This window comes from Balaenoptera acutorostrata, chromosome 2 (genome assembly GCF_949987535.1).
Source record: "Balaenoptera acutorostrata chromosome 2, mBalAcu1.1, whole genome shotgun sequence".
Lineage (NCBI taxonomy): Eukaryota > Metazoa > Chordata > Mammalia > Artiodactyla > Balaenopteridae > Balaenoptera > Balaenoptera acutorostrata.
In genome coordinates, this window is record NC_080065.1 from 59,286,792 (window position 1) to 59,313,340 (window position 26,549).

Consider the following 26,549-nt stretch of genomic DNA (forward strand, 5'->3'; position numbering starts at 1 on the left):
CATTTTATTTTAAATATTTACTGATTTGGAAGCAGTCCCTTCTGCTTTTCTTTGCTTACTGAGTTACTACAGTGTAGCTAGAAGTCAGCAATTGTAGCTGATATTTGTGAAGCATTTGGAAGACAGGGTCAGTTGTAAAACGTCCTACTAAATTAAAGAAACTGAAGGGTCTGCTATTTGCAAAGGGTTGGAGGACTATAAAGAGGAGCACACATGGTCCTTGCTCTTGTTGAGGAGCACCCAAGCCCGAGGGGGACAGTGACATGAAACCACTGTGAGAGCCCAGTTCTAAGACGTCGCCTAAGGAGTTGGTGTTTTCCTTAGACAAGACATCAAAATTTAGATTGCGGCAGCTTAGTTCTTGCTCATAAAATGAACTAAAATTCTGTTTTTTTCAGGGGTTGTGTGTGTGTGTGTGTGTGTGTACACACACACACACACACATATATATATATATATATATTTTCTATTTTTTGGCTGTGCTGCGTGGCACGTGGGATCTTATAGTTCCCTGACCAGGGATCGAACCCGTGCCCCCTGCAGTGGAAGCGTGGTGTCTTAACCAGTGGACTGCCACTGAAGTCCCTTTAGGTGTATATTTTTGCCTGACTTCATAGTTTTTTTTTTTTTAATACTTTATTAGAAAGTCATAGTACATCTACAAGTGAAACAACAAGCCATCTAATTGGAAGCAGAGCACGCCCATGCTTTATTCACGTTGCACTTGAAATTGAGCAGGCCCTTACCACAGTTCCATGTTATCAATACCCATTTTCACCATTGATCTGAGGAACAGCGTTTTCAAGCCTTCGTGTGTGCTACCTGCAGCAGCTTACTCTTGGGGTGTAACTTGGTAAGGAAGGCCTCAGCAGTCTCTCAGAAATGAGAGGCCATAGTTGGCATCTTCACTGGGGTCTCAGTGAGGTACGAACACTTTTTGTTGTTACCAACTACATCACGAAAGCATGCCAGCTGTGGTTGAACTTTATCATATGCGATTTTGTCTGAGGTGTATGGGATGAGCATTAAATAAGGCCCTGTGGTCCAGTAGAAGAAGGTCAAGATTGAAAAATAGAAGGTGTGGGTTCTTATGCAGGTACTGGTGGTCCTAGGACAAGGTACTTAACTTTTGTGTACCTCAGTTTTTCCTGTTTGTAAAACAAGGTTAATACTGTTTTGCCAGGGACGTTATGAAGATCAAATTAGATGACAGTTATTAAAGTGTTTTGGAAGTAAAAAGACGTCATCCTTAGATGAGAGAAGATACTTGGGGTTTAAGATTTAATTATTTTCCTTTTCCCTGTTCTGATTCTTTTAGTGTGCTTTACTCTGTAGAAAGTCTGGAGTAAGTGACTACTACGCTTTGGATGATAATCATGCCCTTCACTTAGCTAGGAAGATTGTAAGGAATCTAAATTATCAGAAGAAAATGGATGTGAGTTGGATCTGTTCTTATATTTTTTATTTTCCCAAAGCATTTTGGCTTATGTCACCTTGAAATAATGTCTTTAAATAGGCTAATGCGATTGTTCTATATTTCTGCAGGTTACCATTGAACCTTCTGAAGATCCTTTATTTCCTGCTGATGAATTGTATGGAATAGTTGGTGCCAACCTTAAGAGGAACTTTGATGTCCGAGAGGTGTGTAAAGTGGAACTGTGAGCTGTAAGCTATGCTATCATAGTTTATGACATGTGTTTAAACTTTGTTTGAACTATAGGCTGTGTGTATCCGTTTTCAAAGCTGAAGTCTGTTTTAGGTATGTTCATCCCTAAACTAAGGGACTGTTGTGGGTCTCAGTAAGGAATGACATATAAGGGAAAGATATCTTACTAAAAGAAAGAGGGCAGGGAAAACCTCTTAATTACTGGAAAGTTTTCATTGCACGATGACTAAGCTTGCTTTGTTCATAACTCCATATTCCTGTGGACATTAGGAATGATGTAGCACAACTTTATAATTTCCATCTATTTCTTTTTTGGGTTCTTATTTTGGGAAATGGATGAAATGTCAGTAAGTTGTTGAAAGGAAAAAACATACCCTTTTAGATCAATATGACATGAGCAAAGATTAGACATTTGATTGCAGTTGAAGATGTTGCTATGGTTACAGATTGTCTTCTGTAGTCTAGATTGACAATTTTTAGTGCTTGCATATAGCATGTAGTCTTTTATTTTGTTCAGTATCCATATCTGGTAGGATACTTTCTAAATTAGGAAATTGTCCTAATATCAGATTCTGTGCCTTAATATTTTGTTATGTTTCCCCTTGACTATAAAACTATTATGTACTAACTGTGAAAAATATAGAAAATACAGAAAAACATAAAGTTGCTTGTAATTCCACCATGCAGAGAAAGCAGCCAGTATTTTTGGTGTTTTGGCTTAGTGTGTATGTATACATTTTTATGTAGTTCAGATAGTATATACATACAGACGTATATTGATATATATATATTTAATTCTACTTTTTCCAGTTTAAATTAGAAACATCTCCCCATTATTTAAAACTTCTTCATGAAATGTTTTTTGTGGTTAGGTCCTGATTCTTATACTAGTACCTGGTGACATGGTAGGCACTCAGTAAATATTTTTTTGGATGAATTGAAGAATGTAATATCTCACTTATGGATATGTACAAATATTTATTTAGGCAATACCCTATTATTGTTAGAGGGTCTTAAATGCTGGATTTTAATGGAACTTCAACTGGTACTTCACTTTAGCAAGGTAATTTAGTTAACTGTAAGTTTTAGAATTAGGTTTTTAGTTTGACTTTTTAATTAATTACAGGCACAGAAAAAAACGGCACTTACAATCTGACGTGCCTGAAAAATGAGTTGTTCTAATAGTCAAGTTTTCTAGGTGGCTAAGGATTCATTCTTTCAAGCATAATCACTTTTTTCATTTATTCGACAGTATTTATTGAGTGCTTTTTCCGTGAAGGTATTGTTTCAGGCACTAGGGGTACAGAAATGAGCAAAACAGATGTGAATCCATGCCTTCATGGTAGTTCAATTTCATTTTAATGGATATCTTTTTATAAAGATAGACTTCTGCCTTCTTAAATTGTATCCTGGACTTCTACCTTTTGCTGATTCATGTTCATCATTGTGATGTTAATTTATTATATTTTTCTGTAATTGCAAATAAGCCTTGTATGGAGGTCTTACTAGCATATGGAGCTGTGGGACAACATTGGGATATTAATTGAAAAACCCAGGTTCTAGTCCTTGTTTCCCTAGTCAGTGGTACTGGGGTTGAACCTCTCTTGAGCATTGATTTCTGCTCCTAGAAATAGGAGTAGTGCCATATGATATGTCTGCTTCCTAAAGTTTGAGTCTTTGTGAAGATGAGTTAGTATATTTTATGTGGCTGAGTGGACTTCATTGTAAAGCAAATAGAAGGGGGTTTCACGTTAAGTGGCCCTAGGTTGCTCTGACCTTTTGAGTGGCTTTGTCTTTGTGTGGAAGAATGGTCGTTGCTATGTGTTTGTTTTTCAAAACGTGTAATTTTGGAGCCATATAGCACTTAGGCAACTGTTATATCTCCATTATATTATTTGACCTTTCAGGAAAATAACTAAAATATAATTCAAAGTAAGCTATTCACTCATTTTTCAGCCTTTGCAGCTTATAAAATAAGGCTTTGATTGATGTGGTAAACAGGAAAAAGGAAGCTCAAACTGGATTGAAAAAATGATGTGTAGCATCTAAAATAGTTTCTGAAAAAATTTGGAATATGCTTCATGTTTAGAACACTTTGAAATAGTCCTGATGTATAATGATGAATATGGAGGATAAACTAGTAACTTTGACTCTGTGTAGATTAATTATATGTGTGTATGTGTATGTGTATCAGATTCAGAATCAGTGAACCTTTATTGAAGGCTTAATAATAATAGCTACCTTTTGATGAGTACCAGGCAATGTTATTAGCTCTTAAGTATTATTAGTATTGTTATTACTTTTTTTTTTTAAACAGATGAGGAAACTGAGGCTTCAGGGATTTTAGGTAACCAGCCTGTGACTCTAGTTTCCCAGTGGTAGAGCTGGGAGAAGCTGGGAGTCAGAGCTGGTTCTTCATCTCAGCATTATTTTCTTAGGTTCCTTTATTACTAGTTCATCATATCTTCACAACTTTGTTCCATCTTTGCAGAAGTGAGAACCGAGACTCAGAGGGGTTAAATGCCTTACTCCAGGACACATAAATCATATGTTATACCCTAGGTTGGAGCCTAAGTCTTCTGACTCTAAGGCTGGACCTTGCTTTCTTTCTTCTTCTTTTTTTTCTTAATATAATCTTTTAATTGAAGTATAGTTGATTTACAATGTTGTGTTAACTTCAGGTGTACAGCATGGTGATTCAGTTATATATATATATATATATATATATATATATATATATATTCTTTTTCAGATTCTTTTCCCTGATAGGTTATTACAAATAGTATTATTCCCTGTGACACGTAGTAGGACCTTGCTTTCTGATTGAATCCCTGATTCTCAGCCAGTACATTTGACAGCCCCTGAAGCTCTGAGTCTAGCAACCAGCCCATGTAGTCTCTGTGCTTCTCTGGTATACAACATGGAGCTGTTGCTTTTATAGTGAAGTGTAAAATCAGGGCCCAGAATGACTTCAGGGGATTAACCATGCATGTCAAGTGAAATTCTACTGAGAAGACTTTCTGAGTAGGGTGAAATTTTGTGAAAGTGACAACTTCATTACAAATTTGTTTTCCTTACAAATAACTTGAATGCAAAAATTCTTTTATGATATAATTGCTCAGGGACATTGTTATTTTTCCTCTTAGGTCATTGCTAGGATCGTGGATGGAAGCAGATTCAATGAATTTAAAGCCTTATATGGAGACACATTAGTTACAGGTATAAAGATGAAGAACTGAAAATGTGAACATTTTATGCTGCTTTGAAAATAAGTGATCTTTTGTCTCATGGCCCTGATGCACTTGGCATGAGCTTTGTTATTTAGAGAGGTATAAACGTGTGAGTCAGTACTCAAAAGGAGCTGTTTTGTAAAGATCACTTGTAGCTGAATGCCTTCATGGATCCAGAATTTAAAATGATGAGGGCAAGGTGCTCTGATCCAGACCATTATTCTGTGACTTTGTAGCATTAACTGTATAAAAAGGCTCTTAGCATAGTAAAATTAACAAAAATATTTGTAGTTTTTAAAATTTCTCTGGATGACTATAATTATTTTGAAAATTTCAGCACTGTCTTCTTTATTCTTTAGTCTTCAGTTCGACTGTGAAGTTACGTGTGATGTTTTAGTTTCCCAGAAGACTGTAGACTGAGTTAAACCTTCTCACCACCTCTGTGTAGGTCTTATGCTGATCTACACAAAGACTAGATTGAGAATACAGGACAGAATACCAAGTCTGAAAAAAACAAAATAAGAATGTTTATAAAAGTTAATTCATTCACCTAAACTGTTAACGTTTGTAGGCCTTTGAAGAAATATTTGAAACATAGACACCAGGTCCATAGTAATCTATCTTGGACAAATGGCAAAACAAATTTGGGCATTTTACTTGGTCTTAAAGAAGCTCCAAAATGTAGTAGTTAATCTGAAGACAGCATATCAGAGTAGAAAAAACAACTAGCTGCAAAAATCCAAATTGCAAATATACATTGAGGCTTAAGGATAAGTCACAGCAGTTTCTCCTGGTCTGATTTATGAGCAAGAGAAGGGTTCACACTGGAAGTGGAATTTATGTGTTTGTATTTAGGTGTTTAAGTGATTAAGAGCTTTTTCTTTGATATATAGACAGGATTTGTCACCAAATAGTTCAGGATGTAACCCTCATTGTGCAGCAGTTTAAAACAAGTCAGAAGTGTTTCTGCTTCTTTCTCAGAGACGGATGGGCTGTCTTTGTCATCTGTTTTTATGTATTTGCCCTGGACTTGCTAAAATGCTTATGGTACCTTTGCCCCCTAAAATACCAGTGGTAGATCTACCAGATGGCAGATCTCCATCTCTTCTTGTCTGTACTGGAATTCAAATAAGGTTTGGGGCGGGGGGTGGGGGGGGAGTGAGAGGGAGAAGAGAGGAATGAGAGGGTGAAGGGGGAAGGAGAGAGCATGAGGGGAGATGGGGGGATGAGAGGGTGAGGAGGCAGTAAGAGAGGATGAAAGGGGGCATGAGGGGGAGGGGGCATGAGGGGGAAGGGGCATGAAAGGAAGAGGGAAGGATGAATGCGGGGGCCATGAGTGGGAGTGAGGAGGGAGAAGGACAGATTTTTCTAAGTATCAGGTGTCTCTGGCAGTTCTTACAGCTTTCCTCCTGCCCCTGCACTTGCCATAGGTAGGCCTAGGAGTTTCGTAGACATTTTGCTTTCTTGTTTGGCCCATAGGAAGTTGGTGAAGGTGCTTCCTCCATGGGTGACCCTCGTGTAGTGGGGCATGCGCCCTACTCAGCAGGACTAAGGGTGGATGGAAAGTTTAAACAGCTCACAGGACAGAACACCTTCAGGGGTAGCACCGTGCTGCTGAGACACGTGCGAGATTCCCAGCTCTTTTTGTGGGATGGGTCAGGACTCAGAGTGGATTGTTAGAACTTTGGGGAGGTTTGCCCCTCTCTGAATTGCCTCTGTAAATGGCAGTGCCATTTAGGCTGTGTAGCCTAGGGTTTTGGCTGGGATTTTAGGTCTGAAAGACCAAGAGAAATCAAGGTGACCGGCAAATCAGTGTTTCATTTTAACATGTTAAATAAACATAAGGATTTAAAAAAATAAATCAAGACAAAGCCAGAGTAAAGAACAAAAATAAGTCTTAAAAATCTCGGTGTTCTGGCTTGTCAGTAGGTTGACATTCTCTCTTATCCATTCACTCTTCGAGCACCTGCTTTGTGTTGGGCGCCCCATGCCAGGGGCCTTAGTGGCAGCCTGTCCAAGCTTGAGCTTGGACACAGAGCCTGGTCCAGGAACTTTGGCATTGAGCTTCCTGTGACCCCTCTCACAAGCACAGTTTGTTGACACTTGGCTTCCAAGTATTTGACACCTATTTTTAGTCAAGTAGGTTTGTTGAAAATCACTCTTGGGAAGGTCTCTAGTCACATCCTTCATATTTACAAAATAGCCTCCTGGAATCACCTAAAGTGTCTACTTCACAAAATAACAGGGTTTTCTTCCCCCTTTTTCTTCTCTCTTATTTCTCTGTGTGTGTGTGTGTGTGTGGAGTGGAAGTGGTAGTGAGACAAAAAACTTGTGGAAAGGAGAAAGAAAAAGATGCAAACACAGAGAAAATGAAAGTGTAGTGATTTATTCTTCTTCTAAGCTTAACTGGATTTCTTACCTTAAACTCGGTTACCACCAGGCTTGACTGCATTCCTGCTTTTTAAAAAAGTTTGTCTTTGTTGAGTTTATCCCTTTTATTTCAAGGGCCTGTCATTACCTCAGGTGTTTTAAAGCAAGCTAGTCACCTGAAACTGGCTGATGGCTCTGAACATTGACCTTTAAAGGGATCTGTGTCTCTGATTTGTTCTATATCAGAATACCCTTCATGTCTGGTACATAGTAGGCACTCATATATGTTACATGAATGAACGGATGACACACTAATCCAATCATCTAACCAAACTGGTTGGTCAGACAAGTGGATAAGTTTATATGTAACACACCCCTTTCAAGAAAGCAAAAAACCCAGACTCCGGTACCTTAGAAATAAATTAAGCCATGAGCTATTTTGTACCATAGACGAAATCTCTACATTTTAAACATTGATTTGAAATTAAACAATGTATAAATATGTCTGTTCGTTGTGAATTAAAAGCCCTCTGAAATACATACATCTTTTTTTCAATTTTCTTTTGAGGATTTGCTAGAATATTTGGATACCCAATAGGTATCGTTGGAAACAATGGAGTTCTCTTTTCTGAATCTGCAAAAAAGGCAAGTACTGTTAAAAATGTTTCAAGGTTTTTCTGTTTTAATTTAAACGTTATCAAGTAATGAATGAAAATTATTACATAAAAGCTTTAAAATATTTAACCAGATGCCTTAGCAAACAGAACATTGTGTGCCTATACGTGTGAACATGTATGTGTGTGCGTGTTAAATGTTTGAAACAGCTTTAGGGAGGTTTACGTGAATATGATGAACTGTCTTGAGCACTGTTAAAAATACAAATGTTTGTTTTAGGTAAGTTCTTTTAATACTTGAATTATAACTGCTGTGGATGACGTATACATTTTCTAAGAATATAGGAATACTTGTCTTGAAAGTGTTTCATGCACTCGAGGGGTTCAAGCATACTATTCATATGGTTCTGAGACATGATCTGCTCTATTCTATCGCGTAATCAGTTTAACTTGATTATATTTTCACTTTTTGGAAACGGAAAGATAATGGGTCTTGTTACTGAAGCTCTGGTTTTAAAAGAGGGAATTCATGAATATCTTTTGGCTTAGTATTCAATTTCATACATCATTGTCTCAGATTTACCTAAACTTGGATAAATGTAATTCATGTACTTACTTTTTTTTATATATATAAATTTATTTATTTATTTATTTTTGGCTGTGTTGGGTCTTCGTTTCTGTGCGAGGGTTTTCTCCAGTTGTGGCAAGCGGGGGCCACTCTTCATCGCGGTGTGCGGGCCTCTCGCTGTCGCGGCCTCTCCCGTTGCAGAGCACAGGCTCCAGACGCTCAGGCTCATTAGTTGTGGCTCATGGGCTTAGTTGCTCCGCGGCATGTGGGATCTTCCCAGACCAGGGCTTGAACCCGTGTCCCCTGCATTGGCAAGCGGGTTCTTAACCACTGCGCCACCAGGGAAGCCCAATTCATGTACTTACTTGATAAAATATTTTCTTAAGAAAATAAAAAGGTTTAGCCTTGTTTTTCCTCTTCAAATGATAGAGTGAATAACAAGGTAAAAGTTCTCTTACTGAGGCAGGTAACAGGCAATTAAGCACTTTCATACCCTAATTAGGAAGAATTTGTCTTTGGCAGAATGTTTTATTAGTAAAGTTAGTTTCTGGATTTTGCTATTCATTCTTGTTCCCCCACTGAGATTATAAGACGAAAATAAGAGAGTAAAAATAAAGAAAATAAAAGTCATCTACATTCATGCCAGAAATAACCTTGAGTAACATTTTATTATGGTTCCTTAGTTTTTTCTATTCCCCTTCTTTTTTTAAACAAAATTGGTTTTGCCATATATAGAGAAGTTTTGCTGGTTTTCACTTAATAGTATGTATAGTGAGCGTTTCCAAAAAATTAAATATTTCTAATACACTGAGTTTCTTTTTAAAGTTTATTTAATTTATTTATTTTTGGCTGCATTGGGTCTTTGTTGCTGCATGCCGGCTTTCTCTAGTTGCGGTGAGCGGGGGCTACTGTTCGTTGCAGTGCGCGGCCTTCTCATTGTGGTGGCTTCTCTTGTTGCGGAGCACGGGCTCTAGGCACGCAGGCTCAGTTGTTGTGGCGCACAGGCTTATTTGCTCTGCGGCATGTGGGATCTTCCCGGACCAGAGCTCGAACCCGTGTCCCCTGCATTGGCAGGTGGATTCTTAACCACTGAGCCACCAGGGAAGCCCCTAATACACTGACTTTTAATGACTATATAATATACTTATTTCAATAGAGGGTATGTCAGACTGAGGCCAACAAACGCCACCTTGTTTTATTTGTTGGCTTGTCACAGATAAATCCGGGAGGAAAGCTATGTTTGGCCTCTGTCTGACATTTCATTTGTTGAAGTAAACCCCACAAGTCTGTGTGATTTCCTCATTCTCACATTTGAGGTCGAGCAATTGCTTTGCAATCTTGTACTTGCCAAGGCATTTCCAGCTAAGTTAAAGGCATGTGCAAATAGAGAGTAAAATATAAAGGAAACAGCTTTAAGTGTTTTCTTACTCACATAATCTTTAGAAGATAGGGAAAGGAATAGTTATATTTTTGTGTCATTAAATAACTAATTTCCTAAACTCAGGGTTAAAAGGTGTCTAGCAGTCATCTAAAATCCCATTTGGGCTTCCCTGGTGGCGCAGTGGTTAAGAATCCGCCTGCCAATGCAGGGGACACGAGTTCGAGCCCTGGTCTGGGAAGATCCCACATGCCATGGAGCAACTAAGCCCGTGAGCCACAACTACTGAAGCCCACATGCCTAGAGCCTGTGCTCTGCAACAAGAGCAGCCACCGCAATGAGAAGCCCGCGTACCACAACGAAGAGTAACCCCCGCTTGCTGTAACTAGAGAAAGCCCGCGCGCAGCAATGAAGACCCAACGCAGCCAAAAACAAAAAAAAAATCCCCTTTATTTCAAGTATGTTGGTAAGAAAGATATATTTTACTATAATCTTGGTGCATGAAAGAATTTCAAGTGATCGTCAAAACGTAGGTATCCCAGCAGGGTTTATATTCTATCTTTTTTAAAGTGGAGAGCCAGAGAATTGCCTTACGGTGAGGCTCAGAAATTCTCATTGACAAGCAGTTCTTTCTTCTCTGTTCCTGAAGTTTCACTTGCTGTTTGGAATATTAGTGGTTGACTTCATCTCTGACACAGGAGTTGGCCTACAGTCATGTGCCAGTGATCACACAGGTGCCTGTGCAAAACAAGTACAGTGCAAATTGTAGTCACATGTTCCATTGACAGTGGGTCCCCATGGTAGTATTATTATTACTGTTACTATAAGGTCAGACTAGCCAAGCAAAGGGTACTCTTTCTTTGACCCAAATGTGTTGTTTGCAGGGTAAATGATGATTAGATTTGTTAACCTCCCACTAAAAAGATTTTTATTTTATTTGTTTATAGGGAGCTCATTTTATCCAGTTATGCTGCCAAAGGAATATCCCTCTGCTGTTCCTTCAAAACATTACTGGTAAGAAAATAGCTTGGACTTCTCTGGTGGCCACGCAGTGGTTAAGAATCTGCCTGCTAATGCAGGGGACATGGGTTCGAGCCCTGGTCCGGGAAGATCCCACATGCCACAGAGCAACTAAGCCTGTGCGGCACAACTACTGAGCCTGTGCTCTAGAGCCTGTGAGCCACAACTACTGAGTCCACGCCGCAACTACTGAAGCCTGCACGCCTAGAGCCCGTGCTCCACAACAAGAGAAGCCACCGCGATGAGAAGCCCACACACTGCAATGAAGAGTAGACCCTGCTCTCAGCAATTAGAGAAAGCCTGCATGCAGCAACGAAGACCCAATGCAGCCAAAAAAAAAGAAAAAGAAAATAGCTTAACCAGTTTGGTTGCATTTATTTGAGAGCTGCAGTGTCCAGTATGGCTCATGTATTGGACAGTGTGGACATAGAATGCTTCCATCATAACAGCTTTATTGGACATGCTCTCTCTAGATTATCTTTAAAGGTTAACACTTCAAGAATCTTGAATATTTGGGGGAATTTATCCATGTTTTTGAGTGAAGCAATTTCTGAGTTTCAAGTGTATCACAAACATTTGAGTGGCCTTCCTTTACTCCTGCACATGTGCACCCACCCAGCCAGAAAACAGTATTCTCGGCCAGTAACACTCTCATTAGTGCTGGATGGTGTTATCTGACCCATGGTCTCTTTCCCAGTACTTTGTTCCCCATAAAGGATTTTAAGTACATGCTGTGGTCCTCCCTTTTCCTTATCTTTCATTGTGCAGTTAATTCTACCTGAAGCAACATCTTTTTTTTTTTTTTTTTAAACATCTTTATTAACGTATAATTGCTTCACAATGGTGTGTTAGTTTCTGCTTTGTAACAAAGTGAATCAGCTACACATATACACACGTTCCCATATCTCCTCCCTCCCGCATCTCCCTCCCTCCCACCCTCCCCATCCCACCCCCCAAGGCGGTCACAAAGCACCGAGCTGATCTCCCTGTGCTATGTGGCTGCTTCCCACTAGCTATCTATTTTATATTTGGTAGTGTATATATGTCCATGACACTCTCTCACCCTGTCACATCTCACCTCTCTCCCTCCCCATATCCTCAAGTCCATTCTTTAGTAGGTCTGTGTCTTTATTCCCATCTTGCCACTAGGTTCTTCATGGCCTTTTTTTTTTTTTTTTTCCCTTAGATTCCGTATATATGTGTTAGCATACGGTATTTGTTTTTCTCTTTCTGACTTACTTCACTCTGTATGACAGACTCTAACTCCATCCACCTCATTACAAATACCTCCATTTCATTTCTTTTTATGGCTGAGTAATATTCCATTGTATATATGTGCCACATCTTCTTTATCCATTCATCCGATGATGGACACTTAGGTTGTGAAGCAACATCTTAAATGGACATGCACATCCTGAACCAAAGTCTGGGATTTGAGGGTTTTTTTTAAAGATTATTTATTTATTTATTTAATTTTTGGCTGCGTCGAGTCTTAGTTGTGGCATGCGGGCTCTTTCGTTGTGGTGCGTGGGCTTCTCTCTAGTTGTGGCAGGGGGTTTCCTCTCTCTAGTTGTGGCGCGCAGGCTCTGTGGCACGTGGGCTCCAGAGTGCATGGGCTCTGTAGTTTGCAGCATGCAGGCTCTCTAGTTGAGGCACATGAGCTCAGTAGCTGTGGCGCACGGGCTTAGTTGCCCTGGCATGTAGTATCTTAGTTCCTTGACCAGAGATCAAACCCACGTCCCCTGCATTGTAAGGCGGATTCTTTACCACTGGACCACCAGGGAAGTTCTGCAATTTGTGTTTTGACTCCAAAGAATGATAAGACCAATGTCAACTGTCTGATTTCATGTTCCATGGGTGATCCTAGCATGACGGATGAAATGATTTTTAAGGGCTCTTAGGGTTCTAGAGTTCTTCTTCCTGGCATTCTGTGATTCTCCTATTTATACTTTTTGTGTGTTGCATGGTGCCTGACAGATAGGAGGCACTCTGATACGTTGATTAGCTAAAAAAATGTTTCCCCCAGTCTTCTAAGTCAGGGGTTCCCACCCCCGGGCCGTGGACTGGTACTGACCCATGGCCTGTTAGGAACCGGGCCGCACAGCAGGAGCTGAGCGGTGGGCGAGGGAGTGAAGCTTCACCTGCCACTCCCCATGGCTCGTATTACTGCCTGAGCCTTCCCCTCGCCCGCTGCCACCCCGCTCGTGGAAAAATTGTCTTCCATGAAACCGGTCCCCGGTGCCAAAAAATGTTGGGGACCGCTGTTCTGAGTCACGTGTGGTTATCTCAGGTTCGAAGGAAGGAGAGGTCCTTAATTAGTTGTTGGGATCAGGCATGCCTTTGTGAGAAGGAGTTTGGCCTTGACAGTCAGCAGGGCTTTACATAGTACTGGTGCTAAAACATCTTCATCTGGTGCTGTTCTTAAGTTTAAGATATTTGGTTAGATGACTCTTGAGAGGAGTTATATCCAGATGGCAGCCAGAAAGGGCCCTATGTGGCAAACCTTCTAAGAGGGCAGGTAAAAGTACTCTGAAGCTTCACTAGGCCAGAGACCTTGTTTCTAATAATGACTCATGATTTATTAACCACCAGTAAGTTAAACCGTGTGCTTGGAAGATTCCTACATTTTCGCTGTGCTTTATTTTTTGTTGGGTTGGGGTCAGAGAGCAGAGTTTGAGTTTGGTTTTGCAACATTGCATTTGAGGGACCTCAAATGTATCCGTTTGGAAATATATGGTGGGCAGTTGAAAAGTCTTGAGCACCGAAGAGGTGTGTTAGCTGGAGGCGAACGTGGAGACATCCTCAGAACATGGAGATGGCGTTTAAAGCTGTGGGAATAGATAACACCCAGAGAGAAGAGAAAGGGCTCAGGGATAATCTTTGAGTAACTCTAATTTCTTCCACAGAGATGAGAGTAAAGGAAGAAAGGCAGCATGATTATGTTGTTCTTTATGGTGAGAAAAAGAAGGGTTAGAGAAAGGCGAGTGAGATGGCCTCGGTCTTCTTTTTCAAGGCAGAATCACTCACGGGGACTAGACACACAGTGGGGTGATAGGGTGGTGGGTGGTGGGTGAGGGCTTTTAAAGAGAGTCGATATTTGAGATAGCTATTGTGGGAATGTTACAGGGAGTCCAGATAAAATAGATAAAGGAGTCTCTGAGCTATTCTGAGGGCCCAGTTCAGAGGGCAAGGCAGGTGACCAGGGGAAGCAGATGGTGCCTGGTACGGGCAGGGCTTGTTACATCAGTACTGTTGTATCCACAGCAAGTACAGGTGATCCATAAAACATGGTTTAATTGAATTGGATTACCCATTGCTGGAGATTTGCAAAGCAAGAACGGCGACCATCACGTAGGCACGTGAGTCTTTGGGTGCAGAGGGAGACAAATGAAGCCTGATGCGACGTTTATAAGGTGAAGAGGAAGAACCCCAAGGCCTGGAAAGCCCAGTGACGCTGCAGACCAGTTTCAACAGAGCTGGGTGGGAGCTTGGAGAAGTAGAAGGATCCTACAATTATAATGAGAATTCTTTTATCTTGCTATTGAGTCGCTGACAGGGACTCAGCATCTCTATGAAACATTAATTTTATTTCATCAAAGTGTTAAAGCAGCACTTCAGAAGGAATAATCTATATTTTAAACCAGGTCGGTGAATCCTAAAGCCCTCACAGTTGGGCTTGCCATAGTACTTTTTCCTTAGCTTGCCATATCCTGTTCTTTCATCACCAAGCTATTGTTCTGAGATAATTTCTTGAAGATACGTTGTATTCTTATCTTGTTTGAGGATCTCTGTGTGCGTCCAGATGAACCATTTAAACAATTTTTTAAATGATTAGAGAAAATTTTATTTTACCTTTTAATGCAAATTTATGGGGGGCATATTTCACATATAAATATTTTATTAGGGTGAGAGGCCTGTTGTAAAATATAAGGTTGACAAGCTGTCCTTCTAGTACCTTGGTGAAAATGACTTCTGCGCACTAATCTCATCACCCTGAGGCTCTCTTTCTGTTCTTTTCTCACAGGATTTATGGTTGGTAGAGACTACGAAGCTGAAGGAATTGCCAAGGATGGCGCCAAGATGGTGACTGCCGTAGCCTGTGCCAATGTGCCGAAGATAACTGTCATCATCGGGGGCTCTTATGGAGCTGGAAACTATGGGATGTGTGGCAGAGCATTTAGGTAGGTGGTTGTCATGATTTTCTCTGAAAGAATGAATCATACTTCAAGTATCATTATGAATGGTCAGTTTACTTCAAGGCTATTTGAAATATAGAATGACATTCACAAATCTTAATCAGTATACCATAATTTGTATCATCTGGAGGGGTGAAATGAAATTCAATGCTAAAAGTACCACTTGGAAGAAATCCACAGTGGGAATCAGGAAATATTTTGAAATGGCTGATAATGAAAATACTACATGTCGTAACTTGTGTGATGTGTCTAAAGTCTTGCTTTGAGACAGGTGTGTAGACTTAATTATATATTATATACTGGAAGAGAAGTAAGGCTGAAAATCACTGAGCCAAGCAGCCAGCTGAAGAGGTTCAAAGAAGAGCAGCATATTAAAACAAGAAAAATAAAAACAGGACATAATAAAGTACAAACATTATAAAGATAGAAGAATCAGGAAAGCCCAAAGTTGCTTTGTTTAAAAGGGTTAACAAACTTGAGAATCCCCTGTGAAAACTAAAAAATAAAGGGAGAAGGCACATATCACCTATTTTAGGAATGGAAAACAGCACATAACTGCACATAATAAGAGGATATTTTGAATACCTTTTAGCCCAGTAAATTTGGATGAAATGGAAAAATACTATTTATCAAAACAGACATCAGAATCACCTGGAGAGCTTAAAAATTCTACCATGCTGAAGCCCCACTGATGGAGATTACTCTGGGGTGGGTTCTAGGCATTGTTTTTTTTTTTTTAATCCCCACATAATTGTAATGCGCAGCCAGAATGAAGAACCACTGATTTAAAAGGTAAACATGGGCCTCTGAAAATCTCTGTGTAGTACAGTGAATTCATTTGATCATTCTTTCCTTTTTCCCCCCATAGCCCAAGATTTCTCTACCTGTGGCCAAATGCTCGCATCTCAGTGATGGGAGGAGAGCAGGCAGCTAATGTGCTAGCGACAGTAGCAAAGGACCAAAGAGCACGGGAAGGGAAACAGGTAAGTGCTGTTTCTTTGTCTCCGGGTTTGACTTTCACCAGAACACTGTGGAGCCAGGGAGCAGCATACCCAAAACCCCTCCAAGTTTGTGGCTAGGATTCCAACATTCAGGGCCTGGCTCTATCTAGAAGACGCTGACCTGGAAATTGTTTTAGCAACTTAGACTTACACATTCTCCATCTCTCTTTTTAGAGCCATTTCACTTGAAGTACCTTCTTGTGGTAATTTACAAACTTTTCAGGATCTCCAAGAAAACACTTTAACAAACTCTTGTCTCTGGGTGCCTGAGGCATGAAGATGTTTGATTCTTAGTCATTTGCAGTTAGTGAGATTTAAATAAATCTGACTTATGTCTTTGATTTTATGACCTAAAGCAGCAGAATTTTGTGTCTCCTATTTTACTTTTGGATTGTTGTTAAGGATACCTCTAGTGGGAGGTCCCCGTCGTGTAATGAGAATTGAATACCATTATTATACTGTGAAAGTATCAATGAAGAAGGAGAGAAAGGGCACTGGAAGCTTAATGAAAAGCAAATCAGCAAATAGCTGCTTTTGAGATGGATTCTTTTGTTTGTGTCTCTGTTAGAGATTCATCTGAAATTTTGCCTTACATTTTATTATAACTTACAACTATTTTGTGTAAGCAGCAGGCCTATAAAATGATTGGTGCATGTTCCTAAAGTTGCTTAGGGGTACTGTTTCATCGTAACAGGGCATAATGTGGAGGAGGCCCTGCCTTCTCAGACTCTCACTTCTGCCATTTAGAGATTGATCATCTGGTCAACCGCCTAGTTTGTGGAGTGGGGATAATATAAAGCCAGAGGGTGGTTCCTGCCTCCCTGAATGCATCGCATCCATGCCTCACATCCCCAGCTATCTTTTCCAAGCAACAGTAACTCTGCAGACTTAAGTTGAAGTTTCAGGTGCACTTTAGTACTAACTAGTATCCAAGCAAAAGGAAAGCTTTACTTTTGTGTGTATGTAGTGGGGAGTGGGGGATATGAAATTCTACCTGATATTTTGAAGGCATGTCTTAAATTCTAGCCCAGCATGGTGATATCTTATTAAATAGTTGTGCTTTGATTAATTTGATATACAGATATATGAATTCATCTATTTTTATATGTGAAAGGAAAGTATAGGATTTTAGTGGTTCTCCCTCCAAATTCTGGACCTATAAATGATATTAAACGATGAAAGTACATAAAAGGTTGGATTTATTTGAAAAAAAAAATCACTTGGTTTTTGGTGTGGAATATTTTTTAAGTTGAAAATACTTTTCAGGATTTCAAAATTAGTTTGCATAAAGATTTTAACATCTGAATTATCACTTGTTTCTGGCAATACGGATGGGCAAGCCATTAAATTTTTAATTAGGGAAAAATCTCAGCTATCTGGGAAATTGAAGAGGTTATTTAAAATGGGCCTTATTGTTTTATCCCTTTAAGCTTTAAAACGTTTAACATTTTAGCTGTTTTGAATGAAAATACCCTACTGTTCCACCTCCTTATACAGAAACTGCAAGATGTAATATAGCCCTTTGTTATATTGTATAATTCACATCCATTGCTATACCCTGCTGGAATATGTGATACCTTTGGTTTTGACCTGACATTAAACAGCCTCAGGACATTGGCTCTGGTAAGGGGGATATAACAGTGCACTAATTTGATACTCATGTCTCAGGTGAGATCATGTATATTAAAGCATCCCACGTAATCGATACATCAATATGCAGATGTTGGTTGTAACATTATCGTTCATGAAATCTGTTGCCCCTTTTTTCTTGAGGTTCTCTTGAGTGGATCTGTTGTTCCCCTGCAGCGGCCTTACTCATTGTGCCTTTTCTTTCAGTTCTCCAGTGCTGATGAAGCAACTTTAAAAGAGCCCATCATTAAGAGGTTTGAAGAGGAAGGAAACCCTTACTATTCCAGTGCAAGGTGAGAGCCAGAGAATAACTGACTCCTTGATGGGCACATCTTGGCAGTCAGGGCAGCAGCTTTACAGAGATCTGAGCAGTTGGTGTGATCCAACCCACATGGGAACCAAAAAATAACGTTTGGACACAATTTTGTACTGTTGTTTCTATAATGGGAATGCTTAGTGCTGAAATGCCGCTCCTTCTCCCAGGCTGGGCTTTGGATCCATCACCATTGGTCTGATTCTGCCACTCTCCACCCCTCTTCCCTTACCCCGCTCCTAGTTGAAGTGGTCCAAGGCCTGCAGGAGCACCGTGGCCAGAGGTGGACCGCACTGGGGCTGGGAAGTTGAGAGCTATAGTTCTGGCTGTGTCACCTTCAGGAATTAGTTCTGCACTAATGGGTTCCTGTCATCCCCCTCTCTGATTATTTTGTTTTTACCCCATTTAAAGATGAAAATGGTTGCACACTTACTGACACTTGTTAACAAGTGAGCTTGTGCATTCAGAAGGTGATTATTCATAGCCAGGGTCCACATGTCAACACTAAGCAATTACTTCACACACCATGGCGGCTCTTATTCTGTTTGTTTCTTACACCACTTAAATGAGGTAATAAATTATCACAGCTGTCCCCGTTGGAGACATGCGTGTGCTTTCATAGCTCTTTTTTCAACAACTTCAGTGTTCTACATTCTGAAGAATAATTGAAGCTTCATGTTTTTCTTTTATCCCTTGGGCAGATGGAAAAAAGAAAATAACTATTTGTGTCCTTTAAAAATTGGGTTATGCTGTGATTTATGCCGTTTACTGTGAAGGCAAACTGGAGAGGAGGGAGAAAAGAAAATCAAAAGTTAGAATCCATGTCAGTTCCTGAAATGCATCTTTTGTGGCAGGCACTGCTCCTGATGTTGGGGGGCAGGAAAAATTGAACATATTTATTTCTCAGAGCATAATTAGTTTCAAAATTCAATTAATACCATTTGGGATTTTTGAAAAGCCTGTTTTCTCTTCTTGTTAATATGTATTTCTACAAGCAAATGTACAGGTATATTTTGCTGTGGTGGGTCATTGATTCACTTAATTAAGAACAAAATATTTTGTAGTCTTTGAGAAGTAAACGTTCTTTTTACCATCACTTAAATAGGCTTACATAGTAGCCAGTAGAAGCAAAGAGGAAATAGAAAATCATATAAAAGGTTAAAGAGAAAAAATACATTGTAAGCTCACCTATAGTTTTTCGTTTGTTTTTACATAAGACTTTGAAATTCACAAGGACAGTTAGAGTATTACACTTTGAAAAATAGCATATTTTGTGTGAACCATTAATTTGTTTTTCAGCCCTGGCTAAGTCATCTCTTAAGAAAGACTGAATCCTTTATTATTTTCATACTTACGTTATTATTGTTTTTAGTGGATTATATTCAAGACAGGAGAGCATGTGGCCCAGATAGACTTATCTTTGGAAATTAATAGTGAAAAACAACAAGGTTTTTCTTCTGCTGTGTGGATGTTTGACCCTTCTGCTGGAACAGTTGGTGGCACGGAGACACCAACTTTGTTTCCAAGATGAAAGGATTTTCAAGCCAGTTTATGGTGCCTTCCCTCGGTTAATAAGTCTCAGCTTGACAGTAAAACCCTGTGGTCTGTTTAGGCTTCAACGTGGCTAGACCTGTCTCTTCGGAGAGCTCTGTCATCATCTGTACAGTGCTGTATAACCTCCTATGTTTTTCTTAATCCTTACGTGTTACATGTACAGCATGCCAATTTTCTTCTGCTCAGTTGTTTTTATAATCAAGCGTTTCCAGACGTTTGATTAGGGCCTCTTACCTGGAACGGCCCCAGCACCATCGTGCTTGCTATGTTACTCTGCTGTAGGCTTCAGAAGGGAGTGTAATCAATTGACCGGGTGACAAACTACAAGAGAAATATTTTTTTTTTTTTGGCTGTTGATACTTTAAGATCCCTATTATGAATATTTTATGAGCAATGATTTGATTCATGGTCTGTCGATGTAAGTATGGTTTAATAATTGATGCTATGTCCAGATACTGAAGGCAGTTTGTTTAAAGAAAGCAAAACTGCCACCCACTAATGACCTTTAAAAACCAATATTTCTTACTCATTTTTTTTTTGTAAATGTGAGGTTGTCCATGGAAAGCAAACTAAGATTTCTACTTGAGTTTCTTCTGAAAGCAGTTTAAAGCCATTACTTGTTTTTCCTATTGTAGCAAAAAATAAAGAACTACGTATGAAGGTATTTATTTTATTAATAAAATGTACTGAAGTCTATTCAGTAATTTTCATAGTTTCTTAAGAGTTTGGGAGTTCGGAGGAATATACCTTTTCTAGTAGGGACTTTGGTTGGAGACTGTTACCGTGGTTTATGTGGCTCTCCATAATAATAACAGTAATATATCAACTTGATTTGTATGTTTGTGTGGGCGGAGGAGGGACAGGAAAGTTTTTCCTGAAATAAATAAAACCAGGGTTTATTTTGAAGTTCCTTGCAGTAAGCTGTTCCTAAAGCTGTGTAAGAGTCATGTTATTTTTCTTTCTCTCTTTATTCCCCTCTTGAACATTGTTTCCATTGCGAGATTATAGTAGCTAATCAGTAGATCCACATATTACCTGAAGGAAAACCTCCTTGGCACTTTTGGGCATAGGGTGTATAACTGGTGGTTTGGTGGTGGACTCCTAATCACTCGGTTTTTCTTCTTTTATCAGGCTGTGGGATGATGGGATTATCGATCCAGTGGACACCAGGCTGGTCCTGGGTCTCAGTCTTAGTGCAGCCCTCAACGCACCCATCCAGAAGACTAACTTCGGTATCTTGAGGATGTAATTGGAATATAAAGCATCTTCCATTGGACATGTACCAAAAATTAATAAATTAGTAGCCTTAAAATTTTAGACTTTTTCAATATGTGGCTATTACAGTAAAATTGTTTTCTTACCACAGTGCATTATACTTTTCTACCTTTAAAAAAAATCAGTGAAGATATTTATTTGATGCAGCTCAATTCCTTGTAAATTCTCTTAGAGAAATTTTTCTATGGCTCAGCTTTACTACCCTGAAAAGGAAGAGAATAACTTAGAGTTATCCTTTCTAAGCCATAAGTACTATGAAAAGTTCTGTAATCTGTAAATTCCAGGTATTGTTGAGATTTTTAACATAAAGTTGTATTTCCACTGAACTGATTGCTTTGCAGATTATGCATGGTGATATTTTAATGTACTTTTAAAAATAAGCATCTGTTACTTTTCCCTCCAGCCACCACCATCCTCCTCTCCACAGTTGTCAGACTTCTTGTCTGCACTCTGGGCTCTGTTTCCTACCCGTTCTCTCCTCACCCTCTCGTTTTCTGGCTTCTACTGCCAACAGCCCTCTCCAAGGTCACCACTGACCTCCATGTTCCTGAAACCAGTGGGTCCTTTTCTGATTTTACCTGATTTAATTCTCTGGGGCATTCAAATCAGTCAAGCACTTCCTCCTAGAAATTCTGTCCTTAGCTTCCATTGCTGTAACACTCTAGGTTTTCCACCAGCCTCCGTGGCCATTCTTGTTCAGCTTCCTTTGCAGGCCCCATTTCCTCTGCTCATTCCTCCTTCCCTTTACCATTTGTCTTGATTTTTCATTAGTCATATGTGAATGCATTCTTATTTTGAAAGATACAAATAGCACAAAAGTATCTCATTATTTAATTATTCTTATTAAAATAATAATTGTGGTAAAATATACGTAACATAAAGTGTACCATTTTAACCACTTTTTTGTGTGCAGTTCTGTGACATTAAGTACATTTACATCACCACCATCCATCTCCAGAACTTTTCATCATCCCAAATTGAAACTCTATTATTAAACAATAACTCCCCATTCTCTCTTCTCCCTGCCGCTGGCACATTTCCTTTTTCCTTTTTTTTAAATTGAGATATAATTGAATATAACATTATATTAGTTTCAGGTGTACAACATAATGATTCAATATTTATCTGCACTGCAAATGATCACGAAAATAAGTCTAGTTACCATCCATCATCAAGCACAGTTACAGACTTTTTTCTTTTTTTTCCCCTGTGATGGGGACTTTTAAGATTTACTCGCTTAGCAACTTTCAAATATGCAGTACAGTATTAACTATAGTCACCATGCTGTACGTTACATCCCCAGGACTTATTTATTTTGTAGCTGGAGGTTTGTACCTTTTGACCCCCTACACTCATTCTGTCCACCCCACGTCCCTCTCCTTTCTGGCAAACACCAGTCTGTTCTTTGTATCTATAAGCTTGGTTTTCTGTTTTGCTTTGTTTGTTTTGTTTTTTAGATTCCACATATAAGTGAGATCTTATGGTGTTTGTCTTTCTCACTTCACTTAACATAGTGACCTCAAGGTCCATCCATGCTGTTGCAAATGGCAAGATTTCATTCTTTTTTATGGCTGAATTTTATTCCTCCTCATCCTTGAATGTATGTGTTTTACATGGCTTGATTTATTCTCGCTGGGCCATTTCAGCCCTTCTTATGGTTTTAGTTGCCATCTAAATGGGGATGATTCCTGTGTTGACAGTTCTTAACACAGTTCTCCCCTGAGCTCCAGACCTGTCTGTCTAACAGGTCTAAGGAACCTCAGACTCAATCATCAAGTTCTACTGATTTTTGCCTCCTAACTGTCCCTTGAATTCCCCTACTATTTTTGTCTTTTATGCAGGCCTTAGAAGGGGTCTACCTGCATCCAGTCTTACCTAGTCCAGTCTCTCCATCACTCTGGAATTAGAATGGCCATTCTCAGGTGCACATCTGTCGTGCTGCTTCCTTCCTTACTTCTTTCACTGGTTCCCTGAAGGGCCAGACTCCTCATGGCCTCCACGGGTCTTGATCCTCAGCTCTTCAGTCTCATCTCCCTGACTCCTCTTTTCACTCTGGGTGCTCCACCCATTCTAGACTTCTTCCAGTTCCTTAAACCTATGAAGTCCTTGCCCCCTTAGAGCCTACGAGGTTCCCTGTGCCTGAACCGTTCTCTTCTCCCTTCTGCTTAAACACCTATCTTTTGTCTCTGTGATTTCCCTGGGCTGGGTTAGACACCTGTTGTGTGCTCTTGTAGAGCACCATCTTCTTCCTCTGTCACTTCCTCTGTCTTATATGTTTATAAGAAATACAAACATTTCTTTAATATTGCCCTCCTGCTAGAATGTAAGCTCTGTGAGAGCAGGGATCCACCTGTTTGGCCTGTATCTCCAATGCCTGGCACTTGTAGATGCTCAAATATTTGTTGAATGAATGAAAAGTCCATATTTTAATTGTATCCTCAGGCCACATCATTTTAAAATAAAGTGATTGATCATATGATCTAAAGCAACTATCAAATGCTTTGCTAATAAAATTAATATTTCAAACATTTGTGTGTGATGTTCAGTTTAGGCTGCAGTGTGTATCAGAAGTCAATTTAGTTTTTTGAGAAGTATATAGATAGAAGATCACAATTCAGGGGTAAGTTGCATTTTCAGAAGAATGTTGGAGGAGGTCATGGGGAGGATGTGACTGCCAGTTGACCCCTGACCTGCTAGATGACCTCTGACCCAGAACCAGCCAATCAATCGTTGGCTCCTCCCCGCCTCCCCTACGGCCTACCATCCCCATAGCTTGCAGGACGAAGCCTTGAGAGAGTAAGATGTTGCTGAGACCACCTGGACTAAATACGTGACTGAACCCCGATAAGGCCTCTATATAAACTTTGAAGATTCTGGCTGGCGGGCGGGGAGATCCCCTCGTCTTGCGGCTGCCACCGCCAAGCCTCATTTGTGAGTTCCCTGGCCTATTAAACCTGCCACCTCCCAATCTGGAGCGGCTGCCTCTTTCCTCAGCTCTCCTAGCCCTGCGCGTATGGCGGCTAGTTTGCCAACCAACAAAGGAACACGGTGAGTATTTTTAAATAGTAAATTATATTAAAATTTCGGTTAACATTTACAACCAGGTCAGAAAACAAAATGATTTTTTATCAAGACTAGTTGGTATTCCATGGGTAGGAACCATCCACAAGTCAAAGATTCATGAATATTTTAGGAGTGTTTTTACCTTTCTCTCTTTAGGAAAAATCCCGGTCATCACTGGCACCACACTTAAATTAATTAAATTATTTTGTATGTTTTATCTGATAAAAAACATTTATAACATTTTACCAAAATAGGCAGCCTTTTTTGTCTGCCCTTACGGCTATATTTACATAGAATTGACATACATCATTATGTAACTGTAAGGTATGCAATGTGATCATTTGGCACACATATATTGTGAAGTGATTACCTCAATATGGTTACTTAGCACATGAATCACGTCACGTAACTACTAATTTTTTTTAATGAGACTTTTTTAAACATTTTAGTTATTAAAAATAATTTCAGCTAGGATAATATGAGTAACTTAGAATTTTGAGAAATATACAGCTAATTAGTCTCTAAATTAGCCCTTCTGGGCACTTACAGAATGAAAAAGAGACAAAATTACTTCTGTTTTTCAGTTTTCAAGAAAAATGTTTTCAAATGAGAATTTGTTGCACTAGCAGAAGGCACTGTTGAATGTGCAAGTGAAAAACTGATCATTCACCAAACATGCATGGTTACGTGCAAGGCACGACTAGAGGCCGTATATTACATTTACAGGGCCAAGAGCAGGTTTTTGAATGATTTCATTAATAAGACTTTTGGGAGGGGAGATCACGTGGTTCTTGTTAGTTGTAAAATGTATTGATAATGGTGTTCTGGAAGGATGATTGTTGACTGTCCTGATCAAAACTGGATCTCTAATGATGGGCTCTGAAATTCAGTATTTAGAAAAATGGCAAGAAAATGAACTAGACACTTATGGTCTCCTGTCATTTATAACATTTATAAATGGTACAAATTAAATACAACTAATATTTAATGATGACATTGTTTTTTTTTGTTTTGGAAAAAAGCCTTTCGACAAACACTTAAAAATAATTTATTATTTAATGTACCTCGGATTCTCTTGTATCTGGAATCAGGATGCTAAGGATAAAGTTGTTCTTGTAGCTAAATGAAATTTCTGTCTGCCTTTGACCTTTGTAGGCAAATGTGCATTCCAGATGAGGACGCTTATAATCAACGTGACTGTATAATTGACCATTCACTCTGGGCCACTTGAGAGTGAAAGGGCCCTACTGCTAATAATTACACTGGGAAACAGGTGTGAGCCAGGACTGACCAGGCAGCCTGGATGTATGGTTGCTCTCTCTGTAACTCACTATCATGGACTGGGTACTGATGTTACACGTCAGGTGTTGATAATTCTTACAAGCCAGTATTCCAGATAGCTGCTTTGTAGCTTTCGTTTTTTAAAAAAAAATTGTTTCATTTATTTATTTTTGGCTGCGTTGGGTCTTCATTGCTGCGCATGGGCTTTCTCTAGTTGCGGTGAGCGGGGGTTACTCTTCATTGTGGTGGCTTCTCTTGTTACAGAGCATGGGCTCTAGGCGCACGGGCTTAGTAGTTGTGGCGCGCAGGCTCTATAGCGCAGGCTCAGTAGGTGTGGCACACAGGCTTAGTTGCTCCGCGGCATGTGGTATCTTCCTGGACCAGGGCTAGAACCCATGTCCCCTGCATTGGCAGGCAGATTCTTAACCACTGCGCCACCAGGGAAGCCCTGCTCTGTAGCTTTTTAGTGGCTTAAAACAGAATTATTCTCTTACAGTTCTGGAGATCAGAAGTCTAAAATCAAAATGGCAGGGCTGCATTCCTTCTGAGGCTTTGAGGGGAAAATCTAATTCCTTGCTGATTTCAGCTTCTAGAGGCTGTCTGCCTGATGTGTAAATTTTAATATAGATTTCAGTATGATATCAAACACATGATATGCTTTAACATTTTAGAGAGCTATGTAATTGACTCAAGAGGAGAATTTACCATAAGGCAGGGGTAATTTGATTTTCTGTGGCAGCCAGCATTTCAGTATGTCTGGAAGCTTTTTCTTTCACAAAGATGACCCAAATCACAGGTTTGAGCTTATGTTAATGGAGGGGAGTGTCTGAGAGAGGACAAGGTCTTAGAAGGTGGGGATTTAATGGAGAACTTATTGAAGAGAAAACGTGACCAAACTACTTGTCAGAAGTAAGCTGGAGAAAAGACATTTTTTTTAAATGTGTAATTGAGCAGATATTAATTGTAAGATGTGAACAAGTAGAATTTTGGAGAACTCAGACTAGTATCAAGAGGTTTCTGTAGAAGATGTATTTGATATTTTCAACTATAGCTCTATTCATCACATTCCTATAGCTGTAGGATAATTAAAAATAACTTTTGTTGCAAAATTATTTATAATTAAAAATCCAACAATGTTATTTGTAAAAAATTTAGAGACAGTGAAGAAAATAAAGTAAAATTCTCTGTAATTTCACCACCTAGAGATAACTGCTATTAATATTTTCTTGTATACTATTCTCTTTTTTCTATCTGTAGGAATTTTTTTCACAAAAATGTTATTCTGTAATCTGCATTTTCACTTAATGTAGTATAAGTGTGTTGACATGTTTTCATGTCATTTAATATTTCCTCTACAATAATTTTGTTGTTGCATGATATTACATTGTATA

General features: G+C 39.4%; 2 protein-coding genes across 2 annotated transcripts in view; both read left to right on the forward strand.

Moving 5' to 3' along the window:
* The window catches only part of MCCC2 (methylcrotonyl-CoA carboxylase subunit 2), a 71,093-nt gene extending 47,751 nt beyond the window's left edge, over nt 1-23,342 (forward strand). The window contains exons 9-17 of the mRNA XM_057540246.1: nt 1,336-1,435; nt 1,546-1,641; nt 4,813-4,885; nt 7,835-7,915; nt 10,778-10,840; nt 14,871-15,027; nt 15,911-16,025; nt 17,880-17,965; nt 20,671-23,342. Of these exons, the coding sequence (XP_057396229.1) occupies nt 1,336-1,435; nt 1,546-1,641; nt 4,813-4,885; nt 7,835-7,915; nt 10,778-10,840; nt 14,871-15,027; nt 15,911-16,025; nt 17,880-17,965; nt 20,671-20,788 (889 nt within the window). The 3' untranslated portion in view covers nt 20,789-23,342. The remainder of the gene's footprint in view (nt 1-1,335; nt 1,436-1,545; nt 1,642-4,812; nt 4,886-7,834; nt 7,916-10,777; nt 10,841-14,870; nt 15,028-15,910; nt 16,026-17,879; nt 17,966-20,670) is intronic.
* CARTPT (CART prepropeptide) overlaps nt 17,884-26,549 on the forward strand; it is a 48,925-nt gene continuing 40,259 nt past the window's right edge. Inside the window, exon 1 of the mRNA XM_007175950.2 lies at nt 17,884-17,965. The gene's annotated coding sequence lies outside the window, so the exon portion shown is untranslated. The remainder of the gene's footprint in view (nt 17,966-26,549) is intronic.